Raw genomic sequence first — 16738 nt, forward strand, 5'->3', positions numbered from 1 at the left:
TCTAAACGATGGTAAGCTAAATGACGGCAGCAAAACGAAAGCATTGGCGACCAAGCAACTCCAAAGGCACCGACCGGAAGACACGCTCCTAGAACACCAGGTCATTTTCTTGGAAATCTTCAAAGTCTTCCACTGAGCAGCATATGTATTGTGGGAGATAGCAAGGGTGAGCACATAGAGTACTCAGCAAGTGTGGTAAAGTAACGATATACAGACTTTCAATAAGAAAAGGCTAACACATGGTATATTTGCGTAAATGCAACTAAAGAAAACAGTAATGCAATTAAATAGCATTAAGAAGTTGTTAAGTGAATGTAACCCAAACGACCCAACAACTATCATCCGAGGCTAACCACCTTGCAAACCATAACCATCCAGTACCACCAATACTAAAACCACAACCAACTAATCATGTGAGGATCTAAGCCTCCCATAACTGCGGGCACGGCTGATATAACAGATTTTACACTCTGCATAGGTTGTCCAGCTTTCCCCACGAGTCGTGATTTCCATGTTGCCGTGTTCGTGAAACACTTAACACACGCTAGTGGTGTGCCGCCAGGAGATCACTATGAAGCATGGTCCATCAATTAGGTCCTGGTACCCCAACGAATCCGAGCCAGGTGTCTAATCAATATGCTAAGCCTTACCCATGTCGGCCTTGTGGTTGGTACGGTATTTCCTTGGTTGTCGCTCCACGAATCGGTCCATATATGTGACACTTGGGCAAAGACTATCCAACAGGGTAATAACCAACAAGAGTCTTGACAAATGTTAAAGAACATCCAGAACCTAGACAAATGTTAACGAACATCCAAAAGCTGTAACCTAGCTTGGAACGTATCCACAAGCCCACCACATGAACCAACATTATCAAAGCCATTTCTTTACCCAAGTCCTAAGGTTCCATGTTCCTATATCAAGTTAACCATCATCATTGCATAGGTCCATTAATCAAGTTAATTACACCTCCCAACATCTCGACAGCATGGCTAAGAAAATCTACCGAAAAGACTCATATCAACTACCACATAGGCTTCAAAGGATGTGAAAGGAAAACTAGGGCAAACCCTAACATAGGTGACTACTTGTCAGATTAACAGACATTGCATACAATTTGTAAACCAAAATATTTAAAAACATAGGTTCAAGAAGATCAAGGACACTTGCCTTCTCCTTGCTACTGCTCAGTGTACTCTAACTCCTGGTCTTGGCGTTCCTCAAACCGATCCAGGATGTTGTCGTCTAATCGCACAATTATCGGCAAACCATACAAACAAACATACTAAGAACAGTACACAAAACAAAAGAACAACAAGACAAAACCTATCTAGAAAGATAGAGCTCTGAAAAACGAATCCAACGACGTAAGAGTCATCTAAAAAGGAGCTAGGACGACAAAGTTACGCTAAAAACAAGTTTATGGTTAATTCTGAAAAGGAAAATGACTTATTTTGAATAAAATAGAAAGATTATGGGCCTTTTGTAAAAATAGAGGGACCTTTTTTTGTAAATATGGAAAAGTTTAGGGCCTAAACTACAAAAAGACATGGGCTTTTAGGTAAAAATAGAAAAGTTCATGGGTCTAAGTGCAAGATTACATTAATTACGGGAATACTAGATTTATTTTTGTACTGAAAAACCTTGAACTAATGCGCAAGCGCTGACTGGGCATGACTAGGCATGACACATCAACATGTTTGATGATGTGGCGACTGCTGTGGCGAGGTGACATGGCCGAGGTCGCTAATTGGATTTAAGAGGGACATGTGGCAGCTCGGGATAGGCAGATGAAAGGGTATGTATCCAATCTAATCTGGACCGCAGACTTTAGATCTAACGACTAAGGTGGATAGGCGGTTGTCCGACGATAGCAGAGAGCCGGCGGCGATCGTGGCGGGGCGACGCTCGGTCTGGAACACGCCGGATCGGTGCTTCAGCTCGCCAGCTACGTCGGTGAGCGACAGAACATGATGAGGGGAACACGGCGAGCTTACCTAGGGTATCAACAGAGGCGGCAGACCACTCGAGAAGCTTCTCGTCGAGCGGAGGCGTCTTCGGGTGTCGAAGCTGCAGTGTGAGGGCTCTTCGACGTCGGAAACATGTCAGCGAGTTGGGGAAAAGAACTGGCATGCTTCGAGGAGGGCATAGGAGCTACTACTTATAGGCAGGGAGGCTCGAGGGGACCGGGCCGAGTTCGTTTAGGGTTTAGGGTGGCGACGGCCAAATCCGAGTCGATTCCCTCGTTTAAACGTGGATTTTGTTGGAGATAAGCCACAATCGGTCACGGGGCTCACAGGGACTTGATTTGGTTAGCTTCTAGAAGATCTCCAGCTCGGTTTAGGCATGGAAACAACACGGTGGTGGGCTCGTGAAGGTGTCGGACTCCGACTCAAGGTAGGCGATAGGTGGGACCCACTTGTTAGCGGCTCGGAGCAGAGGTGAAAAGGCGGAGGGCACGTTCGGCTGTGGGTTGCGGCACTGGATGGCTTTGGTTGCAGCGTGCTCGCACTGGCTGGGCCGAGTCTGAGGCCCAAGCGGAGAGGAAGGGAGGGAAGGGAGGAGTGGGCCGGTTCGGCTGGGCCCGAAGGAGAGGGATGGGCCGGGTAGAGTTTGGGCTTTTCCTTTTATTTCTTTCCTTCTCTATTTCCATTCTTTGGTTTTCAAACCTAAGCAAAACCAAATCAACAAAGCCAAATAAAATCCAAACAAAAATAAACCCTAAATGCCTATTTCAGCATGGATGCATTTCAACCAATTATAACCCATATCAAGTTGAATTTAATTTAGAAAATAGGTTTTAGCCTATTCTATTTATTCAAACCCAAATTAAATTCTAGAAAATTTTAGGAAATTGCAAAATTGGAAACCAGGGTGTTACATGGCTATGGAAGATGAACTCAATCACATTACAAGAAATGAAGTGTAACCCTCCCACATGGAAAGATCAAGCTAAACTTGGTGAAAATCAAATGGATTTTCCACTACAAGCAAGATGGATAAATTGAGCTTCCTTTGTGGACTTCAAATCAAGCACGTCAAGTTGGTAAACTTTCAAGTCCATTCACATTTGTGAGAAATTGATTAAAGAAGATGGGCATGGAAGTAGACATCGATTTGAAAGATTCAAAGACTTGCTGCATATCAACAAAGCTAATGAAGCCAAGTGTGAAGAATCAATCTCAAGTCAAATAGAGGCACACTTCATTCAAATACAAAGGGCTTATACCCAATAAAGCTCCTCACATGGTAGATTGCCAAGCCATAATTCACATCCTGTGGTAATCTACATGATTTTGTGGTTGTAAGTCCATTCTTGGCACAAGTATTTCCTTTGTAAATTCCTTTTGTGCCTTAACTGAAAATATAGGATAAACTCCTCTAGATTCTTGAATGAACTAAGTACATGTTACAAGTAATTCAAGTACTTGGATGCACATATTTAGGGGGAGCTTATCCTATGCTTTGTGCTTTGAGACTAATCTTTCTTCAAGTGAAATTTGTGTTTAGTCTCTTGGTGAAATGAACATCCTCAAGGATGTTAAGGAGAGTTGGCATGGATAATTCGAAGCCTATCAAAATCTCGTGCAAGCTAAGGGATGTCTTCACCTAAAAAAAGATGGCAAGGTCGTGGATGAAAAAGGTATATTTCTCCAAACCTAGATCTTTGTGTTACCTTTGTGCATCTAGGCCCTAAGTGTGCATGTGTATGCAAAATTTCAAGCTACTCCAAAAGTATGTCTTTTGGGTGTTTGGTTAAAGTGTTTATAGATATTTGGTTCATACCTTAAAGTGTGGCTATGACTTGAATAAAGACCTTCTCTTGTGTGTCAATGAGAATGCCACAAAAGTGGAGATATGAGCTAAATATTCTAGGTCCTCAAACCAAGACTTGATTTGCTGCATGTTGTTGTTTGCGATAGGAAAGAAATTTTTGAAAGAGGAGGTTTTAACAAAACTAGTGTGTTTTTAAGAAAACATTTGGTTCTTGATCTTTTTGATCATGTTGATCCTCTTGTGATCATTGATTTGCTTGCTTGATTGTTCACTGATCACAAGTAGAGAAACTTTCTACATGCCTGCATCTTTCTCTTACCTTTTGGCGCTTGATGACAAAGGGGGAGAGAAAAGCTTCAAATGTTGTGGTCTGCAGTCTATTCTAGAATGTCCAGAACACCCGGTTGTTTCGGTTGGAAATCGGAAGTTCCGGTTGGCTTCTGCTGAATGCAGCACCTCGTCTTGTATCTATCTATCTTTGTGATGCTGGACTTGAGAACTTTATGTAATGAGTGTCATGTGGTATGCTAGAACTTGGTTAAATTCTTGTAAGAACCTAAGTTTGTTTTATGATTAGTGTGAGACTTGTGTGATGCAATGTTTTTGTGTTCTATGCTGTGTAAATCGAAAGTTCTGGTTTGTTCCAGAAGTTTTCGTTTTTCTTCGGAAAAAGTGGACAGAACAGTTCTTTATTTTTTCTTGAGTGAAATACCTGTCATATGTTCATTTGTTCACACTCACACTTGTTGCACCTCATGGATGCTAAGATATAGGGGGAGCTCTTACAAAACTTTTCTTTAAATATGTGCATTTGATTTCAAAATCAAATTTTATCCAATGCACACATTTAGGGGGAGCTCACCATATATCTTAGGATTCAATTTTTTTTTATAAAATCATTTGTAACCTTTAATCATGTTGTCATCAATCACCAAAAATGGGGAGATTAAAAGTGCATCTAGGCCCCCTATGTGGGTTTTGAATGATTAATGACAAACGATTAAGGGACTAACGTGTTCAATTAGTTTGTGAGCAGTTGATAGTCCCATGAAAGAATACTTGGATGATCAATGACAAAGAAGTAAATGACTAATGCGCTCAATGGGTATATGAACAAAGGATAGTCCCATCTAGAGAATACTTGAGTGATTGACGGCAAACAAAATCAAGGGACAAATACGGTAAACAAAATCAAGGGACAAATGAGTTCAAGGAACATATAAAGAATTGATAGTCCCATTGGATGTTTGTGAAGACATTTGATGACATAGAAGAATATGGAATATAATTTTCAAATTATTGATTAATATGACAAAGTGAAGAGATTGAAAATGCCATATACAATGTGGCTTTCTATGACAAGACGATGAAGGGCAAGCAATACTCGGCTGCGATGGACCATCCGGTGGTGAAGGGCAAGCGAAGGGATTAGCGTCGAAGGACCAATGCAGCGGTGAAGGGTGAGTGAATGCTTTGCGCCAATGGAACATGCGAGGCCATGGAAAGCTATGGGTGATTCGCATCAATCACATGAAGAATTAAGAAGACATAGAGTGAAGATTATATAAAAGTTGGCAACCCTCAAGGTTTGAAAGAAATAAGTGGCACTTGAAGATATTCAAAGGCTCAAATTGGTTCAAACTAGTTTTATATTTGAATTTGAGTATAGGTATGTCGCACTATAAAGAGGGATGCAACGTAGAACAATTTGACGTGTCTCAGTGCTCAAGAGTCTCTAACCAACCCAAAAGTGAGAGACACAAAACACCCACGAACACCGGGTAGTGCTCTTGCTCGGGACACCGAACCTTGTCATTATGTTCTTCATGATGAACTTCTTGACTGCCTTCGAGGTGATGCTCATGACAGGCTCCACTTCTATCCACTTGGTGAATGTGACAATTGCGATGAATAGGTTCTTATAGCCCCCTGGCGCTGCTGGGAAAGGTCCCAGGATGTCCAGCCCCCATGTCACAAAGGGCCATGAGAGGGGTATCGTCTGCAATGCTTGAATGGGATGGTGTATAAGTCTGCTGTGAAATTGAAAACTTTTGCACTTTTTTACCAGGTCACTCGCACCACGGAGAGATGTAGGCCAATAGAATCCTTGTCGGAAGCCCTTACCGACTAGGGTTCGGTACGAAGCATGAGCGTCGCACACCCCTTCGTGTATATCTTCGAGCAGTTGCCTGCCTTGCATCTGAGGTATACATTTCATGAGCACTCTGTGGGCTCCTCTATGATAGAGGGCATCGTCGACTTGGGAATACATCCTGGCCCTATGGGAAATCTGCTCGGGCGATGTGTCATCCTTAGGGATTGCTCGATCTTGAAGGAACTTGTGGATAGGATCCATCCACGAACCTTCGGACTCAAGCTGGGTGACAAGGTCTCCCGCCACCCGTTTAGGCATGTCAATTCTTGGTGATGACCCGAGCTTATCATATGTCTCATGGATGATCGCTCCTTTGACCGTGTCCTCCTCGGACAGTACGGACTGCTTCGAGAGTCTTTCGAGAAATATCCCGACATCAACGGAAGATCACAAAGAGGCTAATCTGGCGAGGCTATCGGCGAGGCAGTTATCCTTGCGTGGGATGTATTTGACCTCGAGACCGACGAATTTCCTCTCTAGCTTTTGGACCTCCGAGAAGTATGCTGCCATGGTCTTGGCTGAGGTTTGGTACTCCTTGCTGACTTGTTTCACCACCAACTGTGAATCCCCATTCATGAGCAGGCGGTAGACACCAAGGGCGGAGGCTACTCGGAGACTGGCCAACAAGCCCTCGTATTCGACCACGTTATTGGTGGCCTTAAAACTAGATTTGTACGGCGTATTAAAGGCAATCCTCGTTTGGGGAGACGAGGATTAAGCCAGCCCCCGCGCCTGTTAGAGCCAGAGATTTATCGAAGAACATCTTCCATACTCCTGTCTGATCCATGCTGTCCTCTTGAGGTTGCTCTGCTTCTGTCCATTCGATGACGAAATCGAAGAGAACTTGGGATTTCATAGTTGCTCAGGGAATGAACCGGATATCGAATTCTCCGAGCTCAACTGCCCACTTGGCAATTCTTCCGATCGCGTCTCTGTTGTGCAAAATCTCTCCTGGTGGAAAGGTCAATGGCACCGTGATTTTGTGAGCTTGGAAGTAGTGCCGGAGCTTGCGCAATGCTACGAGCATGGTGTATAGTAGCTTCTAAACTTGCAGGTATCGCTCCTTTGGTCCATGCAGCACTTCGCTGATGTAGTACACTGGTCGTTGGGTCTTCTCCCTCTTATTTTCTTGTGATATTTTTTGTTACTAGGACACCGATTACTGCTCAGGGATTCGCTGTGATGTCAAGGAGTAGTTCTTCTTCAGGGTTAGGGGTGACCAGCACGGGCGGGCATGTCAAATAGTGTTTTAGTGTGACCAGTGCATTTTCGGCTTCCTCCAACCACTTGAAGTCATCGTCTTTTCATAGCAGCTTGAAGAAGGGTAGTCCCTCGGTCTCCAAGTCGGGAGATGAAATGGCTAAGCGCTGCCATGCACCCTGTGAGCTTCTGGACTTCTTGTACCGACTTGGGGGGCCTCATCTCTTCGATAGCTCGAATCTTCTCTGGGTTCACCTCGATTCCCCTGTGAGACACTAGGAAACCAAGGAGCTTTCCTGCATTAACTCCGAAAGCGCACTTCTCTGGATTCAGCATGACTCTATGTTTGCGTAGGTTGTCGAAGGTTTCTTTAAGGTCGGCTATGAGATCTTCTTTGTTCTTTGTCTTAATGATGAGATCTTCAACGTATGCCTCCACGTTATGCCCGATTTGTTCGTGGAGGGTAATCTGCATGCCGCGCTGATACGTCGCGCCAGCGCTTTTTAAATTGAATGGCATTTTTAGTAACAAAAGACCCCGAAAGGGGTTATAAAGGCAGTTTTCTCCTCATCTTCTTTACACATACTAATTTGGTGATAACCAGAATATGAGTCTAGAAGGCATAAATAATCACACCCTGAGGTGGAGTCAACTATCTGATCTATCCTGGGTAGTGAAAAGGCATCCTTCGGGCAGGCTTTGTTGAGGTCAGTAAAGTCTACGCACATCTACCACTTGCCGTTAGCCTTCTGCACCATGATCGGGTTTGCCAGCCACTTGGGGTGCTCCAATTCTCATATGAAGCCTACGTTCTAGAGCTTCTCGATCTCTTGCTTGATAGCTTCCTTCCAATCAGGCACGAACCTCTGAAGTTTCTGCTTCACCGGCTTCGCGTCTGGTCGGACCGCCAATCTGTGCTCAATCACCTTCCTAGGGATACTGGGCATGTCGGACGGTTACCATGCGAACACGTTGGTGTGTGCCCGAAGGAAGGTGATGAGCTCGAGTTCCTATTTGGGGTCCAGGGTGGAGCCAATCCGTACTGTCTTGGAGGGCTCTGAGGGGTTCAGGGGGACGTCTTTCACCTCACCGTGCGTCTTGACTACAACCTTAGGTCGGGAGTTCTTTGCTTCCTTGTCTGGCTCCTCTTTAATTGCCATGTCGAGGCTTCTTTTGTCACACTGGAGTCCAGACTTTGGACAACCTTGAGTCGTGATGACCCCATTAGGGCCGGGGATCTTTATGCATTGGTACGCATAGTGGGCCGCGGCCATGAATTTTGCCAAAGCCGGTCTCCCTAAGATGGCGTTGTACACCGTATCGAAATCGACCACATCGAACAGGACTTTTTCCATTCGGAAATTTTCTTCCCCCCCCCCCCCCGAATGTTACGAGTAGAGTTATCTAACCGATCGGTCTGGGCCGAGGACCCGAGTACGATGTCGTAGAAAGGTTGCGCTCCTAGCTTGATGTCGGACTAGGGGACTTGCATCTCATCGGGCACGTTCGTAAAGATGATGTCGAGGGTGTTGGTGAACAGGTAGGCTGCGCTAGCACAAAAAGAATTCTCTACCACATTCAACCAGAAAACTATGCGAGTAGGGGATCATGGATCGTTACCAATAGACGCGCTGTGCAGCAGAAGAAGAGTTGGGGTAGACCGATCCAATGTCGTGCACGTCAATGCAAAGGAGGTAGCTCTCCGACCAGCTCCGAGCAGGTATGTTGCTCCTCGACCACGAAGAGGAAGCCTCGACCACGTCCTCGACCACGAAGAGGAAGCCTCGACCACGTCCTCGATCACGAAGAGTAAGTAGTCGATCTCCTCGACCACCTCATCGACCAGGTGCTCATGCTCCTAGACCACCTCCGAGTGGGCACTTGTGATCCTCGACGAGAGAGCACGATCAGCTTCATGACCAGAGAGCACTATCAACACCGAGATCTTCACGCCGAGGAGATCAGTGCCACAATAGCAGCATCGCCTCTATGGTATCCACACGTACAGGGATGGAACATCATACGCTGGTGTGCTAGCACCACGTCCGGCTAGGGTTTCGTAGGGAGTTCAGGAAAGAGGTGGCGGTCAGGGTTTTTGGTGGTCGAATCAACTCATGCGCCCACGACTTGTGGTGGTCCCCGGGGTGTTACACTGTGTCTACCATTTGCAATGCCATGGTAGTATTTGGTATTTCCATCACCTTTCACTAACCATGTCTCCTTTGATCTTTGTGACCAAAAAAGTTCTTCAGGTAACCAAGTCCACAAATCTGCTTCTGCTTGGCTCTTGAATATTAACTCTTCCTGTGATAAAAGTCCTTGTTATTCTTTAGCATCCAACTTATCAATGCACTCATCCAGATACTGCTTCTTCCTTCTAAATTCCCTGCCAAATTTTTGCCACACCCTTTAAGCCATTTCCTTAATCTTCGAATTTTCTCTTGCCAAATATCTATTGGCTCTGTAGCTTACTGGAGCCTCCTAATTCTTTCATCTCAAACCTGAATTGGTTCACCTGAGGTATGGCATTGCTTTGTGTGTTCAACAACAGAGGAATATGATCTGAAATGTTTCTACATAAAGCTTGAACATAAGTTAATGGATATTTATCTTCCCACTCAGTAGAAACTAGAACTCTATCCAGCTTCTCAAAAGTAGGATTGTCTGATGCACTTGCCCAAGTATATTGCCTTCAACTGAGTTGAAGCTCTCTCAGCTCAAACAATTGATTATAGCATTGAATTTATCAGAATATGTGGGATCAAAATGATCATTGTTTTTCTCTGAGCTGAATCTCAAAATGTTGAAGTCCCCTCCTGCAATCAAGTGAAAAGGAACACTATGACAGAAACAGGCTGATTCAGTAAGGAACTTATCCTTCTGACTTGCCTGAGCAGCTCCATATACATTAAGAAGAGACCATTTCACATTTAATACCTTATGACAAACATTGAGTAATAAACACATTGATCGCTTTACGTCGATTAGGACTTACAAATGGTAGCTACAAAAGAAACAATTTTTATTCATCACGGCTCGATTCATCACGTCTGATCAATCCGCACAGATGCAGCACTTGCTGTCGCCATAGCCCTCAATATTCCGATCACTGAACCTGATCCTTCTTGCTCGTGTATGTGAACTTTGTCATCGTCTTTTCTCCGAAAAGTTCAGCAACTTGCCCATGGCCATGGCTTATCTTGTATACGAGCCGTGGGCCACGACGGCACGGCCCCCTTGTCTTCCTTTCGAGGCGCCGCCGAGATTCTTAGCCACTTCTTCGCCGGTCAGGACCCGTGGGGCCGTCGGTTCCACTACGTGTGATCCTCACTCAAAGTCAGCCGTGATGATCAGGGCCGTGAAGCGGTCGACTCGGAGCGTGAACAGGGGGCAAGTTGCATGCCGACCACATGACACGGGCAGGGGCGTTTCCAACACGGTGATCGCCGCCGGAGCACGGCCGGTGGTCAGGTTTCCGGTTTCCCTGGCTTGGCAAGTTCGCTGGTTGCCACTGCCAACGTAGGCCACCAGGGGAAGGGACACTGCGCGGTGATAGAAAGGGGAGGGCCCTTGATTGCTCGATCTGGATTAGTTAAGATAAAGATAATCACGACATGAACATGGTTACATGGATCCCTCTCCTGCATATACACATGCGCACGGCGAGCGAGCAGTAGCACGGGCCTAGGCGTAGATGGCGTAGCGCAAGCTCTCGCGCACCATGAGGTGGCTGACCTCGTCGGCCGCGCGCGCGGGGCGCCATCCTCTCGCCGCCCACGCCTCCTCCGCCCCGTCGCCGTCCAGGCGGACGGCGCCGCATGCCATCGCCAGGAGCGCCCTGGCCAGCACGCCCGGCGCCGCTGGCGCGTGCGCCACGTCGCCAGCGGCCGCGGCCGCCGCGCCGTCGCCGAGCGCGCTCTCGTCCACCACGCGCGCGGCCCGCCGCCGCCGCCGCCGCATGCCTCGCCGCACAAGGGACAGCACGCCCCACATAGCCAGGGTCAGAACAGGTCGGTATCACTTGCTGGACCGGCAAGAAACCGTCGACCTGACTTCTCCGAGATCACGCGCACACGAGCTCAGTTGGCAAGAAGCCGCCTTCCTCTGTTGTAACTCGGCAACAGCCTCGACAGCATCTTGGAGAGCTCGATCGAAGGCACGCCTTGTATATTATATATACACGATTGATATCGATCGCTTCTAAGCTAATAAACACACATGACAAGGTTACAAGGACTTGGACAGAGAGTCTCGAAAGGTGAAAGGCACAAGGCCTGGTGGTGGGGATGGGGGGAGGGACCAGCACTTGCTAAAGCTGAAAAGGTTGCGAGGTTAGTGGAGGGATGGTCACACCCGAAAACAACTGCTCTGCAACCTGGTTATCTCATCTCATCTCCCAGATGCACTGGCCAGGCATTAACGCCGGATTTTCCAGGCTTCCTCTCCGGTACGATCGTTTTGCCGGGCTACCTAGCTGCTAGCAGTAATCCTACATGTGCAGCCAGCTAGCTACTTAGAAGGTCAAGGATGTTTTCGACTTGGCACTCGTGAAGTATCATATCAGTTTCTTCATGCGGCCTGCAGGTTTGGGTTCAGATGATTGGACGCGTACTCGATCGTCACTTTAGCAAAAGCTAATCAGGGTGCTTATCGGTGTGCTGCACTGCACAGTTCCGAGATAAGCACAGTGCTGCAACTTGCAACGCAAAAGGTGCATCGAAAGGCTGCTGTCTTTTGGCGTATGGACACGGTACACCAAACTATGCTGTTTCGGAGAGAGAGGTTTGGTGTGCATTGCTGCACTGCATGCAGTGTCCTGCCTGCCTTTCCTTGGAAAGTAGATTCTGGATTTGGGCGCTGGAAATTGCCGGTATGTGTGCCTTTCAGCCGTCCCTCCGTGTAGAGGTTGAAGGGAGGAATGAGCCTACTTTAGAATCTTGAACTTTCCAAAAGGTTCACATTAACCTTTTGAATTATAAAACCGGATATTTAACCCCATAAACTTGCGGATCCACGCCAAGTTACGCCCTAAAGGAGGTTTTAAATGGTGGTTTTAGACATGGACTAAAGTAAGATATTGTTTTGCTACATCTGCGGTATATGTGATAAAGAACTATAGGTCAACAATTATTAAAGTCGATCATACAAGAAAAAAAAATCTATATAACCCTCTAAACTATCGACTGCTGTATACTTAAAATATTAAACTATAAAATTAGATATTATGAATCTTAAATTTTGTAAAACCGTTTACTAATTTTTAACCAAAGTCTCTGACATGGTTTTCGTCTAGCTAGCGTCCATGCTGGCACTGGTACTATTCATGGCCCGTGAGCCAGAGGCTTGGACGGGTGGACCAGGTGCGCGCGACCGTGAAGGGGCTCGGGGTCGGTCGGGATGGAGGTTGAAGAAGAGCTCCATCCGACGACCGGCGACGCTCGGAATGGGGCTGCTATTCCCCAGCAACTCTGAGCAAACTAGGACCACTGGGAGAAGGAGGGGAACAAGGGGAAGCTACCGAGCGGCTCGGATGAACTCGCCGGCGATTGAGGGAGGCCAGCGGTGATGGCGCGGTTGCTTCGGGCTGCGGCATGGCCCCGACGGGAGAGAGCGATTAGGGTCAAATGGTTCGGGCCGAAGCTTCTTCGGGGCAACGCGACGGTATGCCGATGGTTGGCCGAGGACAATTCGCCGTCTACGGCGCCGACGACGGTGCGCAGCGGTGGCCAGAACAGGGCGCACGACGCGGGAAGGAAGGAGAGGGACAGAGGCCAAATTGTCACCTCGGGGAGTTAGTTAGAGTGGTAGGGACGGCAGATGAGAAGGGGATTGAGACGGGAGCTCACGGGCGAGGAGAATCGGGCTCGGCGGCGGCGGGCGGCCAAAATTGGGCATTTCTTCCTCGATGCGAACTGGGTTCGGCTATGGGGCAAAATGGAATCACCACGACGGGAGGATCACGGTGCTGGGGTTATTTCGGTGAATGGTGCAGTGTGGAAGCGCCGACAGTAGTTGCCGGAGATGGAGAAGAGAATGAAGCGGCGGCGGTTGTTCTGCATTCGAGCTTGAGCAAGCGGAAGGAAAAGAAGGGGAGGGATCGAGGCGCCCATCTCGTGCACCGGTGCGCTCGAGCCTACGAGCAGAGGCTTGGGCTTCGTGGACCACGCGCACACCGGAGGAGGGGCGGGGTTGGTTTAGGCGCTCATCTTCTTCGTTGGCAGCCGAGGACGTGGCCAAGCGCGACGTCTGTGAGCGCCTCGCGGCGCTAGAAGTCCTCCACAGCCTCAGCGACCGCGTGGCGAACGTCGGCAAAGCTAGCGTATGAGTCCGGCACGGCGAGCAACCAGGCGGAGTCGGCGAAGTGGAGGCACGCGCATTACAACGGAAAGTCATAATTTACTTCAAGGACATGGCATGTAAAGGAAGTTACTGTCTATAGCATTATATACAATACACCATAACATATACATGATCATACTGATAACATGCTAATATTTTTTATTCGATAGCATCAACAGTAACACGATATGATTCGACTCCAGATTGCAATGCTGGAGATAAAATGTGCTTTCAAAGTATAATTTCAACGCAAGATATCATTTGACATTGGGCAAAAAAGAAATCTATATATATTAAAATAAATTGTGCGCAATCATTCCGGTGAGAGATGCTTATCATTTGACGATGACGAGGCTTGTATAAGCGTCCTAAACAAAAACTGCCTTTGACGTGTATATAAGAAATCGTTCAAATAATATTCTAATTAATCATTAAGTTGATTATTTATATAATCATGATTTCAATGATTAACCAGAATATCATCCTGATAATCTCGTCACGTGTTTTGTACCTAAGATTGGAACACATGCCTTTCCAACTTTTAACATCACAACACAGCTTAATAAAAAGCGAGTAATTAAACTATATTACAAGTTCTTAAGCATCCGCAAATTTTTATAATTTACAACAAAAGAAAGTTAGGAGGAGATAAAAACTAACTCAACGCCTAGACAAAAGAGAACTATGCAGCGGAAGCTAAAGCTATAAACAACAAAAGGAGGATGGAGCCATATGCCCTTAGGCTCTATCACAAAAACACGACATCCGAGTAGTTGCCTACTCATACCCGCCACCACCCTCGGCGGGAGTGAAGTAGCCAAATACCAACTCCTCCTCGCCGGTAGCACCTGAAAGAGCAGCGTGAGTATAAAGGTACTCGCAAGACTTAATCCATAATGAGTACTTATAGAGAACCCGACTCTAAGGATTATGAATTGGGATGTTAGCAAGAACACAGCCACATTGTTAAGTAAATTTATATGCAAAAGCAAAATTTAACAAAAACATGTGTGAACATCTAGACTTAACCAACACAACTATCTAACTCATAACCATCAACTAAACATATATGTAAAAGGAATCATACTAATAACATCTGTAAAGAACCATCTCAACCCATCAATCATCTTAAACCACACTTGTAACTCTACGACTGCTGTAAATGGATAAAAGCATGCTCATGACCGAGAGAGCGGTATTTCAAAATGTTTTGATACCCTGCAGGGGGTACAACTTTACTTACACGACTCGAGGACCATACGGCTCGTGCGACCATACAGGTCCACACAAGGGGGTACTCATGTCAACCTTTCCCAATAAGCTCCAACCAATTGAATCAGGCATCGCTCGGTGCAGAGCCCACTTAGGTTAACTCTCGGAGCAACCTCAAGTGTCTCTTACAAGCCCGTCCGCTCACATTATAGATGTGCAAGCTCAAATGATCACAGCTACATAGGTATTCGGCTTATCTTACCATTAGATCAATATGTGGTAAGTACGGTAAGTGCTAAAGCCAACTGCAACAACGATTGGTGCTTAAGCGACGTAAACGGTCTACGATGTCTGAGCTCCTCTCCCGACCTACCCTGGGGAACTCCACATCGGGGCAAGAGAAAACACCCCTAACACTGCTCATATCTCGCATCATCCTCACTACTCATCCAACTAACACCATCAACTCAACATGGTTATCATTACGAAAATAATTAAGCCTATAGCTCGTAAACAGGGGTTGAACCACTCCTCAATTTCTACCGAAGAACCTATACATGGCTAAGCATTTTGATTAACCTTCAATTTAGACAGCGACAAGTTAAACCTCGGTTACACGGATATGGATCATCAATAACTCAAAACGGAGGTGCAATGCATCAACATAGGTTCTATCCATACAAGACCTGACATCGACTCAATAGTATGCATAACATACATAAAGCATATTTTATCACATTAGACACATATGATCCAAATTAATAGGAGAAATATGCTTAGATGCTTGTCTTGCTGCTCAGGCGGCTGTCTGCTGCTACCCACACAGAATTCATACAACCCGTGTGGCTCGGTGTCACCTTCAACCACACCCGCGTCACGCTCTGGATCCTCGTTCACTAAAGAAGAGCACGTGCAGTGATGAGTATGAATGAAGTGCAACAATGTATGCTACAATATGCATAACAACAAGCTAAAAGTACAAGACATGCGAAATAATAGCAAACTTTGCGATCTAAACGACTTCGGAAAGCTAACAGGAGGCTGGAGACTTCGGGTTGAACTCGGAACCTCTGGGTTCTGGAGTCTTCGGGCTATACCTCGGACAGGGGTTCTCGGTTAGCCATTTTTGAATGAACCTCCGGGCTGAGTTCGGAACCTCCGGGTTAGGCCAGACTATCCGAGTGAGACTCCAAGCGAGGGTTCTCTACTAAATCTAAATCAAATTAATCCAGAACCTCTGAGCTATACCGGAATCTCTGGGTGGAGCAGATTATCCGGGTGAGGCTCCGAGCGAGGGTGCTCGGTTAAAATCTCTCGATTTAGCCCGGAACCTCTGGGTTGTTCAGACTTGAGTCTCTCGATGATTTTCCTCAGCCGATTCGACTCGCATGTTAAATCTATCCTACATAAATATACATATACACTATACAAAGGGTTCTAGACTCAACTTGCACCCTAAACCCTAACAATTTTTTTAGCACAAATCATCGGGGTTTTCACTGGGCTACTCGGACTATCCGAGTTGCTACATAGAGCATTTCTTCGCGGAGAGAAATGGCTGATTTGATTTGCGAGCTTCTCCAAATCAAAGGGAAACATGTTTGAGATAGTTCATAGAGTCTAGAACTCACTCACCCACCTAGCAACATAATTCCTAACACAAATCTCATCTGAATCCTCTCTTTTTGCTTCCAAGCTCAAGAACTCAAGAACCTTAGCTCCAAACTCAAAATCGACTCACCAATTCACGCATTCTTGCCGAGGAAAGCCTAAGGGACTTACCCATGGTGCTTATGGAGGTTGGTGACCACCGGGTGATGAAGGAAACGAAGAAATCGCCCAGAAGAGGAGTCCAACCACGATTCCTTGTGCTTCAAGCAAGAACACCAAGAAACGTCAAGAACGGCTCGAATCTTCTGGGAAAACACAAATGAATTGGATGGATGGGAAGCTTATGAGCTAGTGATCGCATGAATACCACATGTGTACCTCGATTCGGCTTCTAGATGGAGGAATTGAGGTAGAAAGAGAGAGAGAGAGAGAGAGAGAGCTTGA

General features: G+C 46.4%; 1 protein-coding gene across 1 annotated transcript; it reads right to left on the bottom strand.

Moving 5' to 3' along the window:
- Positions 1 to 10682: 10682 nt before the first annotated feature.
- Positions 10683 to 11569, bottom strand: LOC133924404 (uncharacterized). The gene has a single exon (XM_062369921.1). The coding sequence runs from the start codon at positions 11123 to 11125 to the stop codon at positions 10817 to 10819; it is 309 nt and encodes a 102-aa protein (XP_062225905.1). The 5' UTR covers positions 11126 to 11569; the 3' UTR covers positions 10683 to 10816.
- Between the last annotated feature and the right edge of the window lie 5169 nt (positions 11570 to 16738).

Source organism: Phragmites australis, chromosome 7, assembly GCF_958298935.1.
Source record: "Phragmites australis chromosome 7, lpPhrAust1.1, whole genome shotgun sequence".
In the NCBI taxonomy this organism is placed as follows: domain Eukaryota; kingdom Viridiplantae; phylum Streptophyta; class Magnoliopsida; order Poales; family Poaceae; genus Phragmites; species Phragmites australis.